The sequence below is a fragment of the Bos indicus x Bos taurus genome, chromosome 5 (genome assembly GCF_003369695.1).
Source record: "Bos indicus x Bos taurus breed Angus x Brahman F1 hybrid chromosome 5, Bos_hybrid_MaternalHap_v2.0, whole genome shotgun sequence".
NCBI lineage: Eukaryota > Metazoa > Chordata > Mammalia > Artiodactyla > Bovidae > Bos > Bos indicus x Bos taurus.
In genome coordinates, this window is record NC_040080.1 from 70367233 (window position 1) to 70394548 (window position 27316).

Sequence of the window (27316 nt, forward strand, 5' to 3'; positions counted from 1 at the left end):
GGGCGGGTCTGTTTCTGGTGACTCCCTCCCGCCGCGCTTAGGCCTGCTCCCGAAGCCAGCAGGACCGCGGCGCAGAAAGGCAGTCTAGTCCCTGGCCCACCTCCATGTTGGTGGTGACCTGAGCGGAAGCCTAAGTGGGATGCGGCTGACGCGGAAGCGTCTCTGCTCGATTTTTATCGCCGTGTACTGCCTCTTCTCGCTCTACGCCGCCTACCACGTCTTCTTCGGGCGCCGCCGCCGGACGCCGGACGTGCCTTTGCGGGGCCTCAGGAAGGGGGTTGTCCCGGTGCGGGAGAGGCGCGGCCGAGGTAGGATACCGGACCGCGGCCTCTCTTCTCGGCTGCGCGCCGGGTCGCGGGGCTGAGGGATGGTAGGGGCCGGGATAGCTGAGCCACGCTGCCACCAATCCGGCTCTCGGGTCCAGGATGGCTCCAGGGCGCACTTCTCCCCTTCCAGCTCTCGGTAGCCACCCCAGGCCTCGGGAAATCTCACATGCTGTCGCCACTCCCCACCCCTGGGGCTAACAGGTGCACACACTTTTAAAAACACATCTTGAATATCCAAGACGTTGTCACAAAATGCCAGATTCTCAGGAATGCCGCTGGCTTAAAGACATCTATTCCCATATTGAAACAAAAGAAAGTGAAAAGTGAAGTCGCTCAATCGTGTCCGACTCTTTGCGACCCCATGGACTGTAGCCTACCACGGTCCTCCGTCCATGGGATTTTCCAGGCAAGAGTACTGGAGTGGGTTGCCATTTCCTTCTCCAGAGAATCTACCTGACCCTGGAGTGGGTTGCCATTTCCTTTCCGACCCTGGAGTGGGTTGCCATTTCCTTTTCCAGAGAATCTTCCCGACCCAGGGATCGAACCCCGATCTCCCTCATTGTAGGCAGACGCGTTACCGTCTGAGCCACCAGAGAAGCCTATTGAAACAAAGAGCCTTCTCTAATCCTGCGGTGACTTCGGAAGACTAGAGTGTTTTATCTCCAAGTTTTGATCCCTTTTTTGTATTTTGTTGACCCATGTCAGGTTCGGACTCAGGCTTATTTCTTTCTTTCAGAATTTTGCACAATAGTATCTGAAACTGTTGGACACTTTTCATGTTGAAGTCAAGTTTTATGTATAGTTTGCGTAACGTCTATACAATCTATATAGAATTGGCAAAAGTTAAGCTTGTAATAATACATATTACTGTACCCAGTTATTTTAGAAGGCTTTTTTGGGGAGCCTAACATTTTGTTAACCTTTTATTTCAAGTTCTTTTGGGGTAATGGTTCAATAAAAATTAAGTTCTGATTTCCTTTTTAAAATTTTTATTGTGTGTTTAACCTGTTCAAATTCTCATGCTTAATCTCTTTGAAAAATTGAAGTTAGGATGCAGGTAAAACTCCCTGACTTTCCAGGTGGCTGAGTGATGAAGGATCCACCTGCCAATGCAGGAGATGTGGGTTGGAACCCTGAATAGGAAAGATCCCCTAGAGAAAAAAAAAGTAGCAGCCACTACAGTATTCTCACCTGGAAAATGCATGGACAGAGAAGCCTGGCAGGCTATAGTCCATGGGGATGCAAAAGAGTCGTACACTACTTAGCGACTAAACAACAACATCTAATTTAAATGGCTTGAATTTATCTATAACTGATGCTCTGCCTTATTGATAACACTTGGTACTCTTTTTATAACACAGAACAATCTACTTTGAGAAGTGAAGAATGGAATCCTTGGGAAGAAGATGAAAAAAAAGAACAACAACACAGACTTAAAACTAGCCTTCAGATAGTAAATAAGTCCACAAAAGAGAAAAAACTCTTCCATGTACAAATCTGGGGCAAAGCTGCCATTGGTAAGTTAATGTTTAAAGCTAAGATATGTAAAAGCATCATATAAAAGCACTATTAATACATTTAAAGTCCATTTCATCATTTGTTAAGATACATAATACATTTTTTTCACTTTTTTTCAGTATTCCATTTCTATTTTTATTAGACAACATCTGTGTAAACACACTGTCTTTAGCAGAGCACAGCTTTATCTGTAGACACAAAGAGCAGGTTGTGTGAACATCATTATATTAAAATGCCTATGTCAGCTGAATTTTCATGGAACTATGTGTTTATTAGACACTTGATGCAGAGTGTAAGATGTGGCCTCTGACCTTAATGGCCAAACAAGTTTAGGAAACATTGAACTAAACAAAGTTAAACAAGGTTCTTTGTTGCAGAAACTTTGTCAGAGGTTTTAATATGCCAGTGTTCATCATGAATGCCTCAGAAAGGGATATAGTATGTAGTTGATTAAACTTGGTTGCCCACTAAAGCACTTTTGCTCTGAGTATCATGAGAGTATAGTGTTCCAAATTATACAATATGCTCAATTAGAGAAAATGGCAACCCACTCCAGTACTCTTGCCTGGAGAATCCCATGGAGGGAGGAGCCTGGTAGGCTACAGTCCATGGGGTCTCAAAGAGTTGGACACAACTGAGCGACTTCACTCACTCACTCACTCACTCATCCTCAATGACAAAAGAGTCAGAAAGAACTTAGTCAATTAGAAGTGAGTTTTTTGGCCATTAAACATGAGTTAAATATATATACAGTAAGGGATATGGATAAAAGGTACCAGGTGAAAGGAAAGTAAACAGAATAGTAGTACCTGACCCATAATGTTTCATAAATTCATAAACATTTGCATACATAAATACTGCCTTGAAAATTACTGATCTCTAAAGTTCAAGTACCCAGACCCAGACCTCTAATCATCAAGTTCTAGCAATTTTTTTCTCTATTAGAACCTGTCATATTAATTTGTTTCTTTAAATTTGCACTTCCTCATTCTAGTCTTTAATTAAATATACTTCTTAACAGTTTTCATTATTCTAGACTTTTCTGATTTCAATCTAATAGGTACAAACTGGTCAGATGAGATTTATCAAGCATTGCATTCATCAGCCTATTCCCCAGGCACAGTCATAGGATACCAGTTACAGAAATTCCCATTCAAAAGGGAGAAAATGGAAGAAGAATGGAGTCACAGGTTTAAGCATCTTTGATATCCAACCACGCAGACTCCATTAGGTTTCAAGCCCTGGGAGTGAGTAATCTATGGCTCAAATGTTCTTTCTGGATTTTTCAGCTCCGTGCTTGAGAAGTCATCGGTCCATTTTCAGGAAGGTTAGCATGTGTTTGCAGCTCAGTAGCTTTATCAGCCTGTTTCCTGCTGTTAGGATTTTCCAATAAGCTTGTTTCATTTCAACTCTCTCTCTGTCCCTTTTAGTCCAAGTTGGCAGTGTTTCTATTAATATAACGTTCTCAAGAACCATGTCAGTCTCCCATATGTATGACATAAAGATTCGCTTTATTAGACAAGAGTTCCTCCACAGGTGTTTCCTGGATAACCCCATCTCTATTTCTAGCTTCTGCTGATAATGGCTAAGAAAATCCACAAATCAACACCTAATACTAAAAACAAAACAAAACAAACCCCTCTACGTGATTGAATATTCTGACCAGACATTAGCAAAAGGATGTCAGCTACATCTTTAGTCTTCCATTTTCAGGAAGGTTAGCATGCTTTCTTGACAGTGAATCCCCTAATTTTTCCTCTCTTTTGCAATCTGAAGAGGCTAAGAATTTTCAAAATCATCAAGTCATGATTCCTTTTTGCTTAATGTTTTTCTAAGTCTCTCTTTTCAACTCATATCTTATTGTAATCAGCGAGAAGAAATGAGGCCACAGCTACAACACTTTACTTAAAAATTTCTTCAACTAACTATCCAAGTTTATCATTTACAAGTTCTGCTTTGCACATAAGTGCAGGAGACAATTCAGCTGAACTTTCTACTTCTGTTTATAACAAGGATCTTCTTTACTCCAAACTCTAATAACATGTTCCTCACTTCCTTTGAGCCCTCATCAACAGCACTTTTAATGTGCCTATTTCTTCTAACAATCGGTTTATGATGATTTTGATATTCTCTAAAATGATACAAGTTTTTCCTACTGTTCTCCTAACTTTCTCCTGAGTTTTCACCAGCTGAGTCACTAACATCCATATTTCTACCTACAGTCTGTTTAAGTCAGTCTAATCTAAGTGTTTTTTAATCATTGTTCTCAAAATTTTTTCAACCTTTCCCCATTACCCAATTCCAAAGCCACTTCCAGATTTTTAAGTATTTGTTACAGCAGCACCCCATTTCTATAGCTACATAATATGTAGTTTCCTTTAGCTGCTATAACCAATTACCAAAAAGTTAGTGGCTTAAAACATATTTTTTATTTAAATTTAATTATTTTTAATTGGAAGATAATTGCTTTACAATGTTGTATTGATTTCTGGTGTACAACAGTATGAACCAGCCATAAGTATACATATAGCCCTCCCTCTTGAACCTCTCCCACCCCACCCTCCATCCCACCCCTTTAGGTCATCACAGAGCACCAGGCTGAGCTCCCTGTGTTATATAGCAACTTCCCACTAGCTATTTATTTTACACATTGAAATGTATATGTTTCAGTGCTGCTCTTTCAATTTACCCCACTCTCTCCTTCCCCTGCTGTGTCCACAAGTCAGGAGACCACCTGCAGTGCAGGAGACTGCCTGCAATGCAGGAGACCTGGGTTCTGCCCCTGGGTTGGGAAAATCCCCTGGAGAAGGAAATGGCAACCCACTTTGGTATACTTGCCTGGGAAATCCCATGGATAAACAAGCCTGGCAGGCTACAGTCCATGGTGCTAAGAGTTGAATACAACTTAGTAACTAAACCACCAGCCACTACCATGGCTGAGCAACATTCCATTGTATATAAAAACAACATATATTTTTTAATCTATAATTATAAGTTTCAAGTGTACTACATAATGATTTGATATAGGTGTATATTGTGAAAGGATCAATACAGTAAGTCTAGTGAACATCCATCACCTCACATAGTTAAAACTTTTTTCTTGTGATGTGAACTTTATGATCTACCCTCTTAGCAACTTTCAAATATGCAAATACAGCATTATTAACTTTGGTCACCATTAATTTATTATATTACGTTTCTGAAGGCAGAAATCTAAAGTGTGCCTCGGGCTATTCCATTTGGATGCTCTAGAGAAGCATCTGTTTCCTTGCTTTTTACTGCCTTCTAGTAACTGCTTTCATTCCTTGACCCATAGCCCCACCTCATCCTGACTTCTCCTTCTTCCTCAAACCTCTTTCCCTCATTTTGACACTCCTGGCTCCCTCTCCTGAGGATCCTTGTGATTATATAGGACCCACCCAGAACAACAGACTGGTTCAAAATTGGGAAAGGAGTATGTCAAGGCTGTATATTGTCACCTTGCTTATTTAGCTTATATGTAGAGTACATCATGTGAAATGCTAGGCTGGCTGAATCATAAGTGGAATCAAGATTGCCAGGAGAAATATCAAGAACCTCAGATATGCAGATGATACCACTCTAATGGCAGAAAGCAAAGATGAATTAAGGAGTCTCTTGATGAAGGTGAAAGAGGAGAGTGAAAAGGCTGACTTAAAACTTATTCAGAAAACTAAGATCATGGCATCTGGTCCCATCACTTCATGGCAAATAGATGGAGAAAAAGTGAAAACAGTGGCAGATTTTATTTTCTTGGACTCCAAAATCACTATGGACAGTGACCACAGCCACAAAATTAAAAGATGCTTGCTCATTAGAAGAAAAGCTACGACAAACCTCAGTTCAGTTCAGTTCAGTCACTCAGTCTGCAACTCCATGGACTGCAGCATGCCAAGCTTCCCTGTCCATCACCAACTTCCAGAGCTTGCTCAAACTCATGTCCATTGAGTCGAAGATGCCATCCAACCATCTCATCCTCTGTCGTCCCCTTCTCCTCCTGCCTTCAATCTTTCCCAGCATCAGGGTCTTTTCAAATGAGTCAGTTCTTCTCATCGGGTGACCAAAGTATTAGAGTTTCAGCTTCAACATCAGTCTTTCCAATGAATATTCAGGACTGATTTCCTTTAGGATGGATTGGTTGGATCTCCTTGCAGTCCAAGGGACTCTCGAGTCTTCTCCAACACCACACTTCAAAAGCATCACTTCTTTGGTGCTCAGCTTTCTTGTAGTCCAACTCTCACATCCATACATGACTACTGGAAAAACCATAGCTTTGACTAGATGGACTTTTGTTGCCAAAGTAATGTCTGCTTTTTAATATACTGTCTAGCTTTTCTTCCAAAGAGCAAGTGTCTTTTAATTTCATGGCTGCAGTCACCATCTGCAGTGATTTTGGAGCCCCCCAAAATAAAATCTCTTGTGGTTTCCATTGTTTCCCCAACTATTTGCCGTGAAGTGATGGGCGTAGAGAACGTATTAAAAGCTAAGCGCTAAAGAATTGATGCTTTTAAACTGTGATGCTAGAGAAGATCTTGAGAGTCCCTTGCACAGCAAGGATATCAAATCAGTCAATCTTAAAGGAAATCAACCCTGAATACTCTTTGGAAGGACTGACGCTGAAGCTGAAACTCCAGTACTTTGGCCACCTGATGTGAAGAGTCAACTCATTGGAACAGACCCTGATGCTGGGAAAGATTGAGGGCAGGAGGAAACGGGGGCGACAGAGGATAAGATGATAGGATGGCATCATCAACTAAACGGACATGAGTTTGAGCAGACTCTGGGAGATAGTGAAGGACAGGGAAGACTGGCGTGCCACAGTCCATGGGGGTCACAAAGAGTTGGACATGACTTAAGGATTGAACAACAGCAACAACACCCAGATAATCCAGCACTGAACAACATCAACACCTAGATAATCCAGCATAATCTCTACACCTTAGCATCCTTATCTTAATCACATTTAGAAAGCCTCTTTTGCTTTCTAAAGGTAATGTATTTACAGGTCCTAGAGATTTCATCTTTGGCCATCTTGGGTTGGGAGAAAGCATTACTAAACCTACTGTATTTGGAAAGCTTTATCTGATTAGCCTAGTCTTTTAACATGGTTTTTTTGTACATGTCTTTTAGTGTGATGAGAATGTAACAAAACACATCTTCCAATGTAACTTTTTAGTTACATTTAGGTAACTGGGCTCCCCAATTACCTCATCGTCTCCAGAATACCTTATTGTGTGACAATAAGGTATTGTGTGACATTGCTCTCCTCTACTCTCAGAGCTTTCATATAGGTGAAATCATAATAAAACATAGGGGCTGGCCTAAAGAGATAGGATGCAGTGGCATTTGTCTGCAGACGGCATCATGTAGTGAAGGATGTGTGCTCAATTGGGAAGGAGGTAATATCTCCTTGATATACTGAATGTATATGCATACGTGAGACCCTCTGGTTCTATTTGGCATAAGATGGTAAATCCATCCCCAGCTTGTTATAGTATAGAAACAGTTCTAATCTAAGGTAACTTACACTGTAATATAACACATTTCAGGATAAGATGGGTAGTCCAATGATAGGGGTTTCTCAAATTTAGAATCATAGAGTTTATTATCTTTAGTATATCCCACATTTGCCACATTTTACACTGACAACATCTGAGTTAGTCTCTTGTACATTAGCTGCCATATTGATGATTTTGAGCCCAAAGAGGAATAGAATCTGATTTCTGATCAAATAATATGAAAGAGCAGAACATAAAGTCATCTCACACAATAGAGTAAACCAGATGGTAAATGCTTTCATTTTTTGTTTTTTTAATTATCAGGTTTGTATCTCTGGGAGCACATTTTTGAAGGTTTACTTGAACCCACTGATGTGACTGCTCAGTGGAGAGAAGGAAATTCAGTTGTTGGAAGAACACATTACAGGTATTAACTGTGCAGTATTAACCTTTGATATGGTGCTGTACAATGTTTTATATCAATACCAGAAGAAAACTCAGAGGAAAATATGTTCATAGAAAATATTTCCACTTTAACTTGTGAAGAATGGAGAATCTCATGAATATATATTTGTAGTTATAGCTTACCTTAAACATTTTCTTATAAAATTGGATGTTACAAAATTCTGCTTTTTTTGGAATTCTATATATGTTTTATTTTAATCAAAACATTTCTGATTATATGGAAAAGTCCATGCTCTAAATTTTGTAACATTTGGTTATTAATAAATATTTAACATTCTATCTTGGGGGAATGATACATAAACAAAGTTTTTATTTTTCTCTTTCATGTAATAGAGTCACATATTTTTATAATACATGGTAGCTAAAGCTACTGCTATTAGTTCTGAAATTTTTATCCATTAAAACATTTCATATATGAGTTCTATCATGATTTGATAGTATAGATTACCATTTTACTGCAATATTCAGAAATTTTTTTTTAGATTGAATAAAACCAATGTATTATGAAGATTTTTTTTACATTCTTATTTTTATAACTGTCATTGCATATTTTCTGAAGGTTTTTAAAGAGCATTAAGAATTTTATTTAGAAAAATTGTGGCAATGAAGTAATATTGTTTTCTATTAGATTTTGCCTTCCAATTGAAATAAAAACCAAAAATAATTATTTTAAATGCTTATTTCATTTAACAGTTATATTATTCAGGGGGAAAAAATGTGAACTAACAATTATGGCTTTCATTAGGATTCTATTTATTTCCCACAGAGATTAAGAGGAAAGGCTATGGTTAATATGATGCTGGAAAAGATTGAGGGCAGGAGGAGAAGGGGACGACAGAGGATGAGATGGTTGGATGGCATCACCGACTCGATGGATATGGGTTTGGGTGGACTCTGGGAATTGGTGATGGACAGGGAGGCCTGGCGTGCTGCAGTTAATAGGGTTGCAAAGAGTCAGACGCGACTGAACTGAACTGAACTGAATATGAGTTTCATTTGAATTTTCTTTTAATTCTTTATTTACTGTATACTCACTTGGAAATCAATTTCATTGCATGTATCTTTTCAAAGAAATCATTCTTGAAAAGCAAACAGACTTTTAAATCATCATTGGTAATGATTATTTTTCCTTTTATCTCCAGGCTTATAGATGGGATTATAGATGTAATCCCACTGAAGAGTTTATACATAATTCTAAACTAAAATTGTTGGATTCAGGTGTCTGAAAGTAGATGTGTGTTTTACATATAAATCTAACGTTTTGCTGTTTTAAATGTAAGCATATGTTATGAGTATTAGTTTAATAGATCTACCTACAACATATAGAATTTCCAAAAGAATTATTTAAAATTTATTGAGAAGTTAACATACAGTGTTATTATATTGATAGCAAAGATTTTGAGCAAATAGCCTTAACTCCAAAAAGAAAAACTCACTTCCTATTTCCTTCTGAAATACTTACCTGAGATTTTATATTATGATTAAATATCAACGCTATTTCCTTTTAGATTTCAAGAGAACTGTGTATTCAGGGAAGTTCACTGTTATAACTGATTTTTGTAAACAAGTTACTAAAGGTTTGCTGCTGCTGCTAAGTTGCTTCAGTCGTGTCCGACCCCATGCGACCCCAAAGACGGCAGCCCACGAGGCACCCCCATCCCTGGGATTCTCCAGGCAAGAACACTGGAGTGGGTTGCCATTTCCTTCTCCAATGCAGGAAAGTGAAAAGTAAAAGTGAAGTCGCTCAGTCGTGTCCGACTCTTAGTGACCCCATGGACTGTGGCCTCCGTCCATGGGATTTTCCAGGCAAGAGTGCTGGAGTGGGATGCCATTGCCTTCTCCTACTAAAGGTTTAGGCTCATGGAAAGTAGCATATATAATTTATCCAAAATTAATAATCTTCTATTAAATTGCAGTTTTGAGTTGAATCAGGCTTCATGGGTACTAACTAAAATGTTTTGACACATTCGTTTTTTACTTTCCCCAAAGTTGGAAGTAGTGGCTCATCTTGAAGATACAGAAAGAGTTTCTGAATACTATCAAGATCCTTTAAATAAGCATAAATACATTCTATTTAAACCTTTAAGTTTGCAAAGAATTTATATTATTTAATTTTAATTTCACAACAGTTCTGAGGCAGAAAATAAAAAGGATATCATCAGTGTTCCAGGGTAAATCAGGCTCCTGAATGCTTATTCTTAAAAATTCATAGGCCCAAGCGATGTAATCCAAGGTACCAGGTAAATAATTCAGAATGGAAATACAGCTATCAGACAGTCCCTGTGCCTTTATTGGCCTGACCAGCTCCTTACTTCCTTAAAGGCAGGCTATAAGTGATACCTAAATATTTGGGAGTTGTTTGATTAAATATGGAATTAATGAACTCACTATTCATTACAATGAGTGAAAGCATTTATAGATAATATTAATGGTTATACTATATTTAAGTCATATACTAGATCATAGATCAATACAGATCTCAAATAAACTTTTCATTGGTAACCAAAGATACTATAGTTAATTTTTCATAATGCTCATTCTCCCTCTCCAGCCAGACTAATAAGAGGGTGGGAGTGTTTCAGCATAAACATTGAATTAGGAAGGCATGGAGTCATGGCAGTGATACTAGCCGTGAGAATGGGGTGAATTGCAGCAGCTATTCAAAAGTAAGGGCCATTCATGAATTCAGCATACCTATTTTATAAAACTGAATTTTCTAAAACTATCAGTCAAAAACGATGTAAAATCAATGGCTGAGAGCTATGTGGATGGTTTAGTTTGTGTACTTATTATTGATCAAGGCATTTGCCAGTCTCTTGGCTGGCAAATTATTAATCTTATCAGTAACTCACTTAATATAATAACATACAGCATTTTTTCGGTAGCACTTACTGAATTTAGGAAAAATGAAACTATTTACACTGGATTCTAAAAAATATGTTTTGCTCACGTTCAGCTTAGAATTCAATATTCAGATTATTTCTCTGGACTATCTAAGTATCAAAAGTACTTATTGGGAGCAAAGTTTTTAACTGAACCTAGGAGAAGGCAATGGAGAAGGAAATGGCAACCCACTCCAGTGTTCTTGCCTGGAGAATCCCAGGGACGGGGGAGCCTGGTGGGCTGCTGTCTATGGGGTCGCACAGAGTCCGACACGACTGAAGCGACTTAGCAGCAGCAGCAGCAGGAGAAGGCAATGGCACCCCACTCCAGTACTCTTGCCTGGAAAATTCCATGGACGGAGGAGCCTGGTAGGCTGCAGTCCTTGGGGTCGCTAAGAGTCGGACATGACTGAGCAACTTCACTTTCACTTTTCACTTTCATGCATTGGAGAAGGAAATGGCAACCCACTCCAGTGTTCTTGCCTGGAGAATCCCAGGGACGGGGGAGCCTGGTGGGCTGCCGTCTCTGGGGTCACACAGGTCGGACACAACTGAAGTGACTTAGCAGCAGCAGCAGAAAAAGTACAAATATTGAAGAATAGAAGTTCTGACTATTAAATATATGCTAAGAAATCTAGAAGAGGAAGTCACTGTTTCAAAATTCCATGTATAGCTCCATAAATATGTTCATTTTTCAGTTAATGGATATTTATGACTGATGCATGATTCGTAACTTTAGGAAACAAAAACACAATGTTTCATCATGAGTAAATATACTATAATATACATATGCCTGAGCATGCATGCATGCACACTGAATGCTCAGTCTTTTCAGTCGTGTCTGACTCTTTGTGACTCTATGGACTGTAGCCTGCCAGGCTCCTCTGTCCATGGGCTTCTTCAGGAAGAATACTGGAGGGGGTTGCCAAACCCCCTCCTGCAGGGGATCTTCCCAACCCAGGGATTGAACCCACGTCTCCTTCGACTCCTACATTGCAGGTGGATTCTTTGGCGCTGAGCCACTGGGGAAGCCCACATATGGCATACTGTATAGCTGGAAATTTATTACTAAATTGAATTTTGTAATTTGATTCATATTTTAAATGCAGTAGGAGAACTTAAATAAATCGGTAGAGCAAAATAACTCTCTTAAAGAGAATTACGGCTTACTTATTCGACGTTTACTGAGTTGCCTGCTAGTTGGTTCACACTAGGTTCTGAAGATCTCAAAATGAATAAAATACTTTTCCCTCAGGGAGTTCACACACTAGAGGCTGAGATAAATACATTAATAACTTTGAATCTGTATACAGAGCATAATGATAAAGACATGTATACTCCTTAGTTGTTAGGGAAATATAGAGGGAGGGTCATTAAGTCACTGTAAGTAGAGTTGGGGGTATGGCATCTATCAAGAAAGGCTTCCTAGAGGAGGTGATAGCTGAGCTGAGTCTTAAAAGATTAGTAGAATTTAGAAAGGCACCAAGAGGAGTGATTATATTCCCAGCAGAGTCAGTATCAGAACTGATACACAGCTTGGTTTGTGCACAAAATTTCAGGCCATTCAGAACCCCCAGAACATGAAGGTGGAGTAGAGTAGCTGATACTGGAAGTGGAGGGCAAGGGCCAGATCATGGCGGGCCTTGTAACGTGCCACATTAAAGCTCTTGGACTTTGTTCTTGTTCAGTGAAAAGCAGTTGAGGATGATTAAGCTAGATAGTGTGGTATTGTCATACGTTTTTGGTGTTGATGTCTCTAGTAGCTGTGTGGAAAAATGATTTGAAGGAGACAACTGAAATCAGGTAGGCCACAACTTTGCATTAGAAAACTCTTAAGTATCCTGCTGAGATATAAATAAGGGATGAAATTGGGAAGTGGTATTCTGACAGAGTCAGGAATTTGAGAAACTTAGGGGCAAAACTGTCAGAATTTAAGGATTATTAGATGAGAGCAAGAATCAAATGTGACAGTTCCCTGGTTGCTAGCTTGCATGACAAGATAGCTAGTATGCATTCAACATAGAAAGTACAGGAAGAATAAAAGCAGATTTTCCACTCTTCTCTAGCCCACTACTCAGCACCAGCCTAACCCCCTTTTTCACAGCAGACAATCCTGCCTATTTCCTCAAGAATACCCATAACTGTCGCCCTTAACTAGCTCCTCTAACATTTATGTACATGATCTCTAAGTGATCCCTCACCTAACCTTCTCTTTTTCTTAGCTCGAAGACGGTGAGGTGATTCCCTAGCTCAGTATTAACTTCCTCTACCTGTGCATCCTTTCTACATACTGCAAGACCTTGCTCCATTGGTTACTTCCTTGCTCGCCTCATCTTCAGCCTTTCATTTATTACTTTCTTGCCTTCTCCTCCACACTTTCAGAAGAGTTGTCTGTGCTTACTGTCCCCACTTACTTTTATTGTAAATTTATTTAAGTATGCTGTTGCTGCTGCTGCTGCTGCTAAGTCGCTTCAGTCGTGTCCGACTCTGTGCGACCCCATAGACGGCAGCCCACCAAGCTCCCCCGTCCCTGGGATTCTCCAGGCAAGAACACTGGAGTGGGTTGTCATTTCCTTCTCTAATGCATGAAAGTGAAAAGTGAAAGTGAAGTCGCTCAGTCATGTCCAACTCTTAGCAACCCCAAGGACCACAGCCTACCAGGCTCCTCCGTCCATGGGATTTTCCAGGCAAGAGTACTGGAGTGGGGTGCCATTGCCTTCTCCGTGTTTTAAGTATAGTTGATTTATAATGTTGTGTTAATTTCAGTATAGCAGAGTGATTCAGTTAAACACACACACAGACATTCTTTTTCATACTCTTTTTCCATTTGGGTTTATCACAGGATGTTCAATATAGTTCCTTGTTGTTTATCCATTCTATATATAATTGTTTACATCTGCTAACTCAGACTTCCAGTCCATCTTCCCTACTCCCCGTCCCCCTTGGCAACCACAAGTCTGCTCTCTATGCCTGTGATTCTGTTTCATGGATAGATTCATTTGTGTCATATGTTAGATTCCACATGTAAATGATATCATATGGGTTTTGTCTTTTTATGACTTAGTTCACTTAGTATGATAATGTCTAGGTCCACCCATATAGCTGCAAATGGCATTGTTTCCTTCTTTTTTACGGCTGAGTAGTATTCCATTGTGTATACATAGCACATCTTTATCCATCCATCTGTCAGTGAGCATTTAGGTTGCTTCTACATCTTGGCTACTGTGAATAGTGCTACCGTGGACATAGGAGTCCTTGTATCTTTTTGAATTACAGTTTTATTTGAATATATGCTCAGAAGTGAGATTGCTAGATCATATGGCAACTCTATTTTTAACTATATTTTTAGTTTTTTGAGGAACTTTCATACTGCTTTCCATAGTGGCTCTACCAACTTACGTTCCCACCAACAGTGAAGGGAGGCTCCCTTTTCTCCACACCCTCTTCAGCATTTGTTAATTTGTAGACTTTTTAATGGTGGCCGTTCTGACTTTTATGAATTTTGAGTTGCACTTCTCCTCACTGAACTTCTTACTGTCCCCTTACTTCTCATTCACGTCTCAACTCATTGCAGTTTGACTAGCACACCTCCCAACACACACATACACATAACTATCTGAATCGTAAGGGAATTTTTTTTTACCCCTAAAGTTTCTTTATCTAAATCCATGTTTCCCAAATTATGTACTAAAGTACCCTGGGGCACCACAAAATATTATTAATATTTGTGGGAATGACAGTTACACTTCACATCTGTCAAACACCATGCAAATTACTAGTTTGAGGTAGTTCACATTTCAACATTAGATCACCCTGCATCCACTTCAGAGATGTTACGCGTTTGTGGAGCTGAGTTTCTCATGATTGCTGTGATCAAATCGAGGTACCACTCAGAAATCGAAGTGGAATAAGCAGTGACTGAGGCAGTGTCCTCTCTGATTCCAAGGTTTGAGAAGTTGTGTAGTGCTCCGTAGGTACACACATCCCATTATTAAGCATGTGTAGTTAGTTAAGAGCAAAGAGTCAGATACGGCTGAGTGACTGAACTGAACTGAAATAGGAATATTACTTTTTTCTTCAGTGTATGCATGTTATTTTTTAAGTGGCTTCTAAGCTCTTGGACAGAAATACTTAACAAGTTATTTGAATCTAACAATTTAAAAAACATTGCTCATGAACCATTACTCATTATTTTTGGTTTGGTAGATACTATGAAAAAATTACCAAAACACTGAAAGTTTCCTGGGAACCAAAAAAATTGGGGAACTTCTGATCTATACCTTGACTCCGCAGCATTGACCCCAGGGCTTTCACCTTTACTTGAACATGGCCTCGAGGTCTGGAAAACCGGTTGGTCAGCGCGTGAGGGGTGACATGCCTGCTTGCTGGAATTTGAGAGCCTTCTACAAAAAGGGAGCTGTAGAGACTCCACAACGGGTCAGATGTGCCCTGAACAAATCATGCTTTTGTTAATTTGCATGGATCAATAAAATCAGAAGTATTCCTCCCTATCCCTTCATTTTGGGATCTTCACTGCATCATTCGGGATCTTTCACTGTGGCATGTGGACTCTCTAGTTGTGGCTCATGGGCTCAGTAGTGGTGACATGCTGACTTAGTTGCTCCGCTGCCTGTGGGAATCTTAGTTCCTTGACCAGGGATCAGACCTGCATCCCCTCTGTTGCAAGATGGATTCTTAACCACTGGACCACCAGGGAAGTCCCCCTGCCTATAACTTTTGTGGTTTAGTCACTAAATTGTGTCTGACTCTTTGCAACCCCATGGACTGTAGCCCTCCAGGCTGCTCTGTGCATGGAATTCTCCAGGCAAGAATACTGGAGTGGATTGCCATTTCCTTCTCCAGCTTATAGCTTTAAAGGAGACAGAAATGTTCATGTGCTACCAATAATAACTATTTTAAATTTACCATAACTATCCTCATCATCTCTAAAGTGCTTTCTAGCCCCTCAGACTCTGCAGAGTCTCCTAAATGACTAAATGATCACTGAATCATTTGGCATCTTCCTGTCCAAGGCAAATTCAAAAAACACAGTTTTGTTCCCATAGCTTATCATCACTGTAGAACAATGTCATAAAAATCACACAGTACATAAACAAAATATAAATACATATTTATACTAATTTGAGCTAACATACTAATTTGAGCTAACCATAGTGTCTTGGGAAAAATTCAAGCTCTCAAGTTAGATCTTGATTCAAATCTCAATGCTGCCATCACAGGCTGTGTAACTTCAGCCTTATTTCCCAAATGCAAAATGGGGGCCTAATGTCCTCTGCAGAGTTGCTGTAGAGGTTAAAGGAGAACCTGTGCAGAGTGCCTATGTACCATGTATATAAAAGGCATTTAATAAATGTTAGTTTTTTTATCCCAAACAATAATAAGCAATAAAAGCAGGATTTCAACATATTTGTACTAAATATTTAAAGACTCTAGCAAGTTATTAAAAAATGGTTGAGCAGGTTGCAAAGAATCCAGGACCATCTACTTTTACCATAGGTTAAATGGTACTTTTTATATTTAATACATATTCATTTAAAATATTTCAGTGGTACTGGTTGTTCAAAGCAGCACATGATATGAAAATGGGAGTTATGAAATGTATCTACTCCTTTTATGATATTTTTAAATACTTTAAAGAATAGGGAGTTTTACAATAGATTCCCATTTCTCCACCACCTGGAACCAGGTGGCACAGTGGTAAAGAATCCAGTGCAGGAGACAATAGAGATACATTTTCAATCCCTGGATAGGAAAGATCCCCTGAAGAAGGAAATGGCAACCCTCTCCAGTATTCCTGCCTGGAAGATTCCATGGACAGAGGAGCCTAGCGGGCTCCAGTCTATGGGTCACAGAGTTGGACACGACAGCACACCCACACACAGAACGAACAGGTTCTGGCTCTCGGTCATATTTGCTTCAGATATATAACTTTCCTCTTAAAAGAATTAAATATTTCCAATAAAGGCATTACATGCTCTCTTCATATTGTTCCTCATGTCCTTTCCTCTTCCTTCCTCCTCAACCACTATCGTGAAATGGTTATATATCTTCCCATTCAAATTTTTATATTTACACTTTTACTAGATATATAAGCATAAATTTTTTTCCTGTGGTATTTTCAAATTTGCATATAATTAATCTGTCTACAACCAAAACTTCCCATTAATCTACATCTCTGTCCCACCATCCAAACTTGTTCAAAAAAAGTATTATAGAAATTGTTTCTAGGAAGTATATGGATTAAGTCTCATTGTATATTTTACGTAAAATGACATAGAACTTCTGGTACCAAACGATTTTGTTCTCTTGTTTGTCTCTTGTTTTTCTTTTGTTTTTAACAGCTTCATCACTGGTCCGGCTGTGGTCCCAGGGTACTTCTCTGTTGATGTGAACAATGTGGTCCTGGTTCTAAATGGAAGAGAAAAGGCGAAGGTCTTTTATGCCACCCAGTGGTTACTTTATGCACAGAATTTAGTGCAAACTCAAAAACTCCAGCATCTTGCTGTTGTTTTGCTAGGAAATGAACATTGTAATAATGAATGGATAAACCAATTCCTCAAAAGAAATGGAGGCTCTGTGGAACGACTTTTCATAATATATGACAGCCCTTGGATTAATGACATGGATGTTTTTCAGTGGCCTTTAGGAGTAGCAACGTAAGTACAAATTATTTTTACATGTTTCTAGGCTCTAAGACCTGAATCTCTGTACCAGGAGGATTGTGTTTTAGATTTGTGATAAATGTAGTTCTTCTGAGCTCCTTGAGGCCATGTGCCACCTTTTCTACGGGCAGAAATGTGGTTTGGCCTCATGCTTTGGTAATAATAGTTGATATTTTTAGGGTATTTTAGACTTTGATGAGGAGACCAGATAAGTTACATTTTTGTATTTTAGAACCCCAAGGCATAGTAAATTTTCAAATTGATCAGTAGTGCCTTAAAGAGATATTTAGCAGTGGATGGCAGAGAGACAGATTTTCTAAAAACAATTATAGAATCTCTTCATCTATATCTATATAACTATTATATAGATACTTAGTTTTCTTAAATCCCTACTTTAGATCAAGTATTACATCAAGAGCACCCTGACCCTTCAGTTTGGGAGGATTATAATATACTCAGATCTGACACTGAGATTGGTTGAGTTTGCACAGATCTCTTGCATGTGCTCAGTCATGTCTGACACTTTGCAACTCCCTGTACTGTATCCCACCAGGCTCCTGTGTCCATGGAATTTTCCAGGCAAGAATACTAGAGTGGGTTGCCATTCCTACTCCAGGGGAATCTTCCTGACCCAGGGATCAAACACACATCTCTAGAACCTCCTGCATTGGCAGGCGAATTCTTTACCACTTCCCCACCTTGGAAGCCCTCTCCCCCAAATTAATTTATATATTATTTTGGGGTCTTTTTGTCTATCTTGTTGTTGTTGTTTAGTCACTAAATTGTGTCTGACTCTTTTGTGACCCCATTTACTGTAGCCTACCAGACTTCTCTGTCTGTAGGATTTCCCAGGCAAGAAGACTGGAATGGGTTCCATTTCCTTCTCCAGGCTATATTCCCGAATTAGGGATTGAACTCACGTCTCCTGCATTGGCAGGAAGATTCTTTACCACTGAGCTACCAGTCTATCTTTCTAGTAAAAGGAAGGTTAGTTAAATAATATGTAATATATATGAGGCCTTTCTTTAAAATTGGAAACTTATTTTTTTATCATTCTGTTAATACAGGGCCTTTGAGTAACAATAAGTTGACTTCAAGTTGCCACTAGTACATAAACTTCCTGATAGCAGGGATTTTTGTCTCCTTTTTGCACTACTTTATCTGTAGAGCCTAAAACAGTACATACACAGATTAGGCACTCAACAAATATATGTCAAATGGACGAATTATGAAATAGCTAACTAACGTGGTACTTGAATCAGATATTCATTTTCTATTATTTTATCACGGGTTACAAGATGTGACCTTTGACTGTCACCAGGGAAGCACATTGATAAAACATAGTCTCTGGCCTTCCATGTCCAGATTCTGACTCAACAGGTTTAGGGTAGGGAAGAAGCAGACAAAAGGTTTGCTAGGTATAGCCAGGTTTAAGATGCTCTGAAAAATCTAGCCTTTGAGTAGAATGTTTGAAATAAAATAATTATTTCTTTATAGTGTACTACATCACCTATTCATACAGTATAGGAGGGAAACTCATCATAATTCTGGTACTGTTGGACAAATATCTTTCTTATAGACCAGTGGTTCTCAACCAGGTGCAGTTTTGCCCTCCCCCTAGGAGACATTTGGCAATGTCTGGAGATACATTTGATTGTTACAAGTGGAGAGAGGAGGTGATACTGGCATCTGGTGAATAGAGGCCAGGGGTGCTGTTCAATATCTTACAGTATAGAGGACAGCCTCCACAGCGAAGAATTACCCTGCCCAAAGGGCAGTAATGCTGAGATTGAGGAAGCCATTATAGCCCTAACTGTTACGTTAAGCTTTGCTCTTACGTGAAGGTTGTAGTTCAGGCACGTAATTTGTTGCCTCTTATTCCCAAATGCCCATAAGAATGAGCCGATTGCAACAGGCCTCTTCTGTGTGGGATATAAGATTTTGGGTTTTTTAAAAAATCTACTTGAAAAGCTTTTGGAATTGGAATTCTTTGTTATAGCAATAAAAAGAAACAAAATAGTGTCATTTGCAGAGACGTGAATGATCTAGAGACTGTCATATGGAGTGAAGTCAGAAAGAGAAAAACAAATATATAATATTGCTTATATGTGGAACCTAGAAACATAGTACAGATGAACTTACTTGCAAAGCAGAAATAGAGACACAGATGTAGAGAACAGACATATGGGTAACTTATGGATATGAAGGGGGAAGGAGGGGTAGGATGAATGGAAGATTAGGATTGACATATATTCACTGTATAAAATAGATAACTAATGGGACCCTAACGTGCAGCACAGGGAACTCTACTCAGTACTTTGTGGTGACCTAAATAGGAAGGAAGACTTAAAAAGAGGGGATATATGTATTCGTATGGCTGATTCACTTTGCTGTATAACAGAAACTAACAAAACATTGTAAAGCAACTATACTCCAATAATTTTTTTTTTTAAATCATGATTATTACGAATGTAGAAGATTCTTTATACTTTGAAGATCTTAAGTTCTTCCTGTCTTATAACTTCAGATCAGTAATAGAAGTTGAATATAAAAAAGCAAAGCATTTTAGGTGCATAATTTCTGTAGCAACCTTGTAAAGGATGTCAAAGTGAGAATGTTTTTTTTAAGTGAGTAGATTCAGGAACTTTTCCAAAGTAAGCATGGAAAATTTAACTTGAGATTTAAAGAATCTTATTTTAAATCTCTCTTTTCTACATCATCATGCTACCTAAGATGTTAGATTATGCAAATTTTGCTAATCCTCTTGTCATATATTAACTCACGTGTACTTACTTTTACAGATACAGGAATTTTCCTGTGGTGGAGGTGAACTGGTCAATGCTACATAATGAAAGGCCATACTTGTGTAATTTTGTAGGAACCGTTTATGAAAATTCATCCAGACAAGCACTAATGAAAATTTTGAAACAGGATGGGAATGATAAGCTTTGTTGGGTTTCAGCAAGAGAACAGTAAGTTCTATGTTTACTTGATTCATCCAGCATGTTTCCAATCTGTGAAACATGTTTCCAGGCTTTATGTGACCCTACAGATTTCCACAGACATTTTTAACTCCATTAATACCAGTCTTTCCCCAGAAGATACATTAATAATTAAAGCTGTGATGAAACAGTGTTGTATACATTAAAAATAGAGAGCATCTCCCATAGTCCATCTTGAAGACAAACATTGGTAACTATCATATGCACATGTCAATTGTTAGGTTTCCTCAATAATATTTGTTAGTCAGACTTGAACACAGGAGATTGTGGATGACAATAAGAATCTTAGGTTCATCTCTGAGATGTTCAGCAAACCAGTTCAGTGTTCCAAGACTGGCATGCCGTATGCCTCACAGCTTCAGGAACCTGGCATCACCCTGAGGACAGAGGCCATTCTTTGAACCCCGAGATCTAACATAGGACCTTGCATAAAGTAGGCCAGGACAAGTGGGGAATGGATGGATGGATGGATGGATTTAATAGGGTTAACTTTCTTCCATCTTTTACATGGTAATCATGAAACAGGTGTTCATGGACTGAAGGAAGAAATTTGGAGATCACTTATTTTATTTTCGGAGAAGGCAATGGCACCCCACTCCAGTACTCTTGCCTGGAAAATCCCATGGACGGAGGAGCCTGGTAGGCTGCAGTCCGTGGGGTCTCTAGGAGTCGGACATGACTGAGCGACTTCCCTTTCACTTTTCACTTTCATGCTTTGGAGAAGGAAATGGCAACCCACTCCAATGTTCTTGCCTGGAGAATCCCAGGGACGGGGGAGCCTGGTGGGCTGCCGTCTATGGGGTCGCACAGAGTCGGATACAACTGAAGCAACTTAGCAGCAGTAGCAGTATTTTATTTTTAAATAAACAGAGTTTCATGTAAAGCAGTGTCATCAGAGAAGTAATGCCTTTTAAAAAAATGTCCTTTTACATCTAGAAATACATTAATTGGAGCAGATACTGTATTCCAGAAAACATGACTCTACTACAACAAAGAATACTCTACCCAGTAAAGTTCTCATTCAGATTTGATGGAGTGATCAAAAGTTTTACTGAGAAGCAAAAGCTAAAAGAGTATAGCACCACCAAACCAGCCTTAAAACAAATGTTAAAAGAGCTTCTCTAGGTGAGAAAAGAAAAGGCCACAAGAAAGAAGCAACTTACAAAGTGAAAAAGTAAAGACAAACGTACAGTGAAGGTGGGAAACCATCCACACATGAAGCCAGTAGGGACAAAAGAAAAAAGTAGTAAAGTCATCTATATCCATAATAAGCATTTAAGGGATATACAAAACAATTAGATGCAAAATATGATATCAAAAACTAATTATGAGGGGAGAAGAGTACAAATGCAGGGGTTTTAAAATTCATTTGAAGGTAAGACATCAGCAACTTAAAATGATAGAAAAAGGTGGTTCTTTGAAAAGATAAACCCAAATGTATAAACCTTTAACAAGACTCTTAAAGAAAAAAAAAAAAACAAAAAAACGAAGAGCACCCAAATCAATAAAATCAGAAATGAAAAAGAAAAAGTTACAGCCAATATTACAAAAATACAAGGGATCATAAGAGACTACTATGTACAACTATATGCAAATACAATGGACAACCTAGGGGACGTGGACAAATTCTTAGAAAGGTAGAATCTCCCAAAACTGAACCAGAAAGAAACAGAAAATATGAACAAACTGATTACCAATAATGAAATTGAATCAGTAATTTAAACACTTCCAACAAACAGAAGTCCAGCACCAGATGGCTTCACAGGTAAATTCTACCAAACATTTAAGGAAGAGTTGACATCTATCCTCAAACTATTTTTTAAAAATTGCAGAGGAAAAAACACTTTCAAACTCATTCTACAAGGCTATCATCACCCTATGTGATACACCACATTAGCAAAGTGAAGAATAAAAACCATATGATCTTCTCCATAGACACAGAAAAAACTTTTGATAACGTTCAACATTCATTTATGATAAAAACTCTCCAGAAAGTGGGCATAGAGGGAACTTGCCTCAACATAATAAAGGCCATATACAACAAAACAGGAACAAGACAAGGATGCCCACGCTCACCACTTTTATTCAGCACAGTTTCAGAAGTCTTGGCCACAGCAATCAGAGAAGAAAAAGAAATGGAATCCAGATTGGAAAGGAAGAAGGAAAACTGTCACTGTTTTCAGATGACGTGATACTATACACAGAAAATCCTAAAGACACCACCAGAAAACTACTAGAGCTCATCAGTGAGTTTGGTAAAGTTGCAGGACACAGAATTAGCATATAGAAATTGGTTACATTTCTGTATACTAACGATTAGTGTACTATCAGAAAGAGAAGTTACCATCTTATCAAATAAACTACCTAGGAATAAACCTACCTAAGAAGGGAAAAGACCTATGCTCAGAAAGCTATAAAACACTGATGAAAGAAATTGAAGACAACATAAACAGAGGGAAAGATATATCTTGTTCATCTTGTTCTCACAATAAAAGAATACTATTAAGGTGACCATACTACCCAAGGCAATCTATGGATTCAAGGCAATCCCTATCAAAATACCAATGGCATTTTTCACAGAATTAGAACAAATCATTTTAAATTGTTTGGAAACACAAAAACCCCAAATAGCGAAAGAAAAAAAAATCTTAAGAAAGAAGAATGATTTGGAGGAATCATGCTCCCTAACTTCAGACTGCACTACAAAGCTACAGTCATCAATACAGTGTGATACTGGCACAAAACAGACACGAAGATCAGTGGAGCAGAGTACGGAGCTCAGAAATAAATCCACACACTATGGTCAATTAAGCTGTGACAAAGGAGGCGAGAATATACAATGGAGAAAAGACAGTTTCTTCAGTAAGTGATGCTGGGAAAATTGGACAGGTGCATGTAAAAGAATGAAATTAGAAATTCTCTAACACAATATAAAAAAATAAACTCAAAATGGATTAAAGACCTAAATATAAAGAACAGATACTATAAAACTAGAAGAAAACACAGGTAGAATTCTCTTTGACATAAATAACAGCAATTTTTTTTTTTAGATCTGTTTTCTAAAGCAAAGAAAACAAAAATAAGCAAATTAAACTTAAACTTTATTTTAAATTTTAAATTTTGTTTAAATTAAGTTTACCTAATTAAACTTAAAAGCTTTTGCACAGCAAAGGAAACCATCAATAAAACAACAACAACAACAACAAAACCTAACAGGTTAATATTATATATATATATATATATATATATATATATATATATATAAATAGCTCATCCAACTCAACACCAAAGAAAGCAAATGGCCAAGTTAAAAAAATGGGCAGAAGAACTAAAAAGACATTTTTCCAAAGAGGAAATGCAGGTGGCCAACAGGCACATGAAAGTACGCTTAACATGGATACATCAGGGAAATGCAAATCAATGCCACATGTGTGAGGAGCAAGGGACACTGTGCCTGGAATGGAAGGAGTGAGGGAAAAATATGAAAGTTGATTGTACAAACAGGCTTACTCTTGATATTCCTTTACTACCATTGAACCAAGGAGGTAGAGTAGCAGTCCTCCTTGCTTCTCATTGCTGCTTCCAGACCTCTTTCCCTTTTCCCTCCCTAAAACAATATCAGTTTTGAATCTCATACCAGCAGACGAAAGTATTCACTACTCTTTCTCTTTGAAATCATAATGGAGAGAAATAAATTGGGAGATTGACTTATACACCCTACCATGAATAAAATAGATAACTAATAAGAGTCTACTATATAGCACACGGAACTCTAACCAGTACTCTATAATGACCTATATGAGAAAAGAATCTAAAAAAGAGTGGATATATGTTTATGTATAAATGACTTATTGCCATATAGCAGAAATCAACATTGTAAATCAACAATATTCCAATAAAAATTAATTTAAAAAAATAGCTCCTTTATAAAGAAATCATATAAACCTTGGGTTTATCTTCTTAATTCTTTAGGAGTCTAGTTCCTGATACACTCTCATTCTCTCCGACATTTCTCCAGCCTCATTCTTAGTGATCCCCAAATCCACATGAATGGTCTTTGCATAGCCTTGGTCCTGCACTTCCTTTACTTCCTCTCCTCCAGTGATTTGGGTCTCCACTTCGGTCATTCACTGTCATGGTCATTTTCTAGACCTCATGATTACACATACTGCATGATCTCAAGTTCCAGCAATTCTCTCTGTAACCATCTTTTTCTGACATTCCCACTCATTCCCTGTAATAATCTGATTTCAGCAATTTAGCTGGGACTTACACGTCCTTGTTCCTACTACCTTTCCGTTGTCCTTCACTCACCTAATCTTTACTTTCTTATTGACCCCACTTATACTTCGTAATCAATCATGACTGCATATACATTCAGCTTCTTCGTTTCTTAATCTGGCAAATCCTAACTGGTTAAATCCAGCTCTGTTGCCTGCTCCATACCTCCACCTGTGCAGCCACACTTGGAGAAAGGTGCTGACTGATCTCACTTGAAATATCTGACCTTGAATGTCTGGCAGTCATCCATTTCTGTTTTCCATGTGTTCTCCCCTCTTTCCTGGAAGACCGTTTCATACCCTCTTTTCTCTACCCAGCTGCTCTTACCTTATAACCCTATTGTTTATTTCCCTGAGAAAATAGGAGAAAACATCTAGCTTTCTCTCAGTTTCTACCCTTGCCCCATACAGTCTGTTCTCAACACAGTAGCCAAACTGATTTTGCTCAAACACAGATGAGGTCAGTTACCCCTCTGATCGAAACTGTGTGATAGGGTACTCTGACTCCATTTTCTGCACCTCTCCCCTTCAGCCACCCAGGCTTCCTTGCTGTCCCTTGAAAATGCCAGGCATGTACCATCTCGTGGCCTTTATGCCTGCTCTACTTTCTGTTCTCTCCCCAGATACCTGCGTGGTTTGCTCCCTCATCCCTGGCTGCACATTCGGTTGCCCCTGAGTGAGACGCTCCCTGATTACCTATTTACACTTGCAGTACTACCCTACCAGAAACTCCCTCCTCACTTCTCTGCTCTGGTTTTCCACACAGTGCTTAACACCTTCTAAATAATTGGCTTGACCTGGTTACTATCCGTCTCCACCACTTGAACTGAGATATAAGCTCCATAAGGGCAGGAATTTGGAGGGTGAGGTAGAGAGAGAAGACCTAGCACTCACAAAATTTTGGCTGGTACAACATTCATTCAGAAACTGTATAATCACTAGATTTTAAGTGTACAACTGCAAACTTCTCAAATTCTTAACTATTTTCAAGAAATCTGTTTGGGCAAGACTTGACTCATCTTTTCTGCCTGCCATCTCTATAGTGTGTTTACCATTTCCTGTAACCAACATTAAAAGATAAAATATTTTCTTCCACAAAGATATGCTTAGTAAAGTGAAAACTACAGTTATTTTTCTGATTTTCTAGGTGGCAACCTCAAGAAACAAATGAAAGCCTTAAGAATTATCAAGATGCTCTGCTTCAGAGTGATCTCACCTTGTGCCCAGCAGGAGTAAACACGGAGTGTTACAGAATATATGAGGCTTGCTCCTATGGCTCTGTTCCTGTGGTGGAAGATGTAATGACAGCTGGCAGCTGTGGAAATTCATCTGTGTACCTTAATGCTCCTCTGCAGTTGCTCAAGTCCATGAACGCTCCTTTCATCTTTATTAAGAACTGGAAGGAACTTCCTGCTATCTTAGAAAAAGAGAAGACTATAAATTTAGAGGAAAAGATTCAAAGAAGAAAAAGATTACTTCACTGGTATCAACACTTCAAAACAGAGCTAAAAATGAGGTTTACTAATATTTTAGAAAGTTCATTTTTAAAGAACAATAAAAATTAACTGTAATTCATTGTTTTCAAGCCAAGGTCTGTGTTTTTAAATCATTTCTAATGCTGTGTGTATGTGTGTGTGTATTTAGAAATGTTCTTTAAGGTACCCAGTAGACTCTAGATTATGTCTGTAGTATTGACCAAGTACAGCCTTACTGGACCACTCCTGAAAATAAAGTTAAAATAGACTCATTTGTACAAAGTTGAGTGATTCAACATTTATCAACTCTTCTCACTCGATAAATCTGCTCAAGGAAAGCAGCATGGTTTCCTGGAGAGACTGGGCTGTGGAGTCAGACCAAGCCTGGGTTAGAACCTCACTGCTGCACCTACTGTCTGGGGACCTTGGACCAGCCACCTCATTGTTCCTTTCCATGTAGAACGGAGATGATGGTACCTCATAGAGCTGATTGTAAATATGAAACGAAATAATATATAAAGGACTCAACAACTGAAATAATCTCTAATTCATTTTTCATTCCTTACTAGTTAATAATAGGTTTAAATTTAAATATTTTAACACACAATCATTTCCATAATTTGAGAGTAATCATATGTCATGTTGGGAATGTATGTGGACAAATCTTAAAGAGTTAGACTTTATTTATTTATATGTTATTTTTTGGTTATTATATTTCTTAAGTCTTTTTATTGTGCTGAAGTACACATAACAAAATTTACCATCTTTAAGATTTCCAAGTGTACAGTTCAATGGTATTATATACAGTTATAATGTTTTACAACCATCATCACTATTTGTTTCCATAGGTTTTTCCATCTTGTAGAAGAACTGAAATTCTATACCCATTTAACAACCACTCTCCCTTTTTGCCTTGTTCCAGGTCCTGGCAACCACCGCTCTACTTTCTGTTTCTACGATTTTGACTATTCCACGTACCTTAAAGTGGAATCATACAGTGTTTCTCTTTTTGTGACTGACTTGTTTTACTTAGCATAATGTCCTCAGGGTTCATCTATGTTGTAGCATATGTCAGAATTTCCTTCTTTTTAAAGCTAAATAGTGTTCCACTGTATGTATATACCACATTTTATTTACTCATTCTTCTATCAGTGGCCACTTGGATTATC

General features: G+C 38.4%; 1 protein-coding gene across 2 annotated transcripts; it reads left to right on the forward strand.

Annotated features, from left to right (window-relative positions):
* RXYLT1 (ribitol xylosyltransferase 1) lies at positions 1–26684 on the forward strand. Of its 2 annotated transcripts, XM_027542428.1 has the most exons (6): positions 1–308; positions 1688–1843; positions 7685–7787; positions 17070–17384; positions 20192–20362; positions 25820–26684. In XM_027542428.1, the coding sequence occupies exons 1-6, from the start codon at positions 140–142 to the stop codon at positions 26235–26237; spliced, it is 1332 nt and encodes a 443-aa protein (XP_027398229.1). In that variant the 5' UTR covers positions 1–139; the 3' UTR covers positions 26238–26684. The 2 variants fall into 2 exon arrangements, with proteins under 2 accessions (XP_027398229.1, XP_027398230.1); XM_027542429.1 differs by lacking the exons at positions 1–308; positions 7685–7787.
* Positions 26685–27316: the final 632 nt, after the last annotated feature.

Excerpts from the sequence above, each read along its gene's own strand:
- RXYLT1 (XM_027542428.1), top strand. The coding sequence starts at position 140 with ATGCGGCTGACGCGGAAGCGTCTCTGCTCGATTTTTATCGCCGTGTAC. Across the intron at positions 1,844-7,684 it reads CTGGGGCAAAGCTGCCATTG|GTTTGTATCTCTGGGAGCAC; the intron begins GTAAGTTAATGT and ends TTTAATTATCAG. Across the intron at positions 7,788-17,069 it reads GTTGGAAGAACACATTACAG|CTTCATCACTGGTCCGGCTG; the intron begins GTATTAACTGTG and ends TGTTTTTAACAG.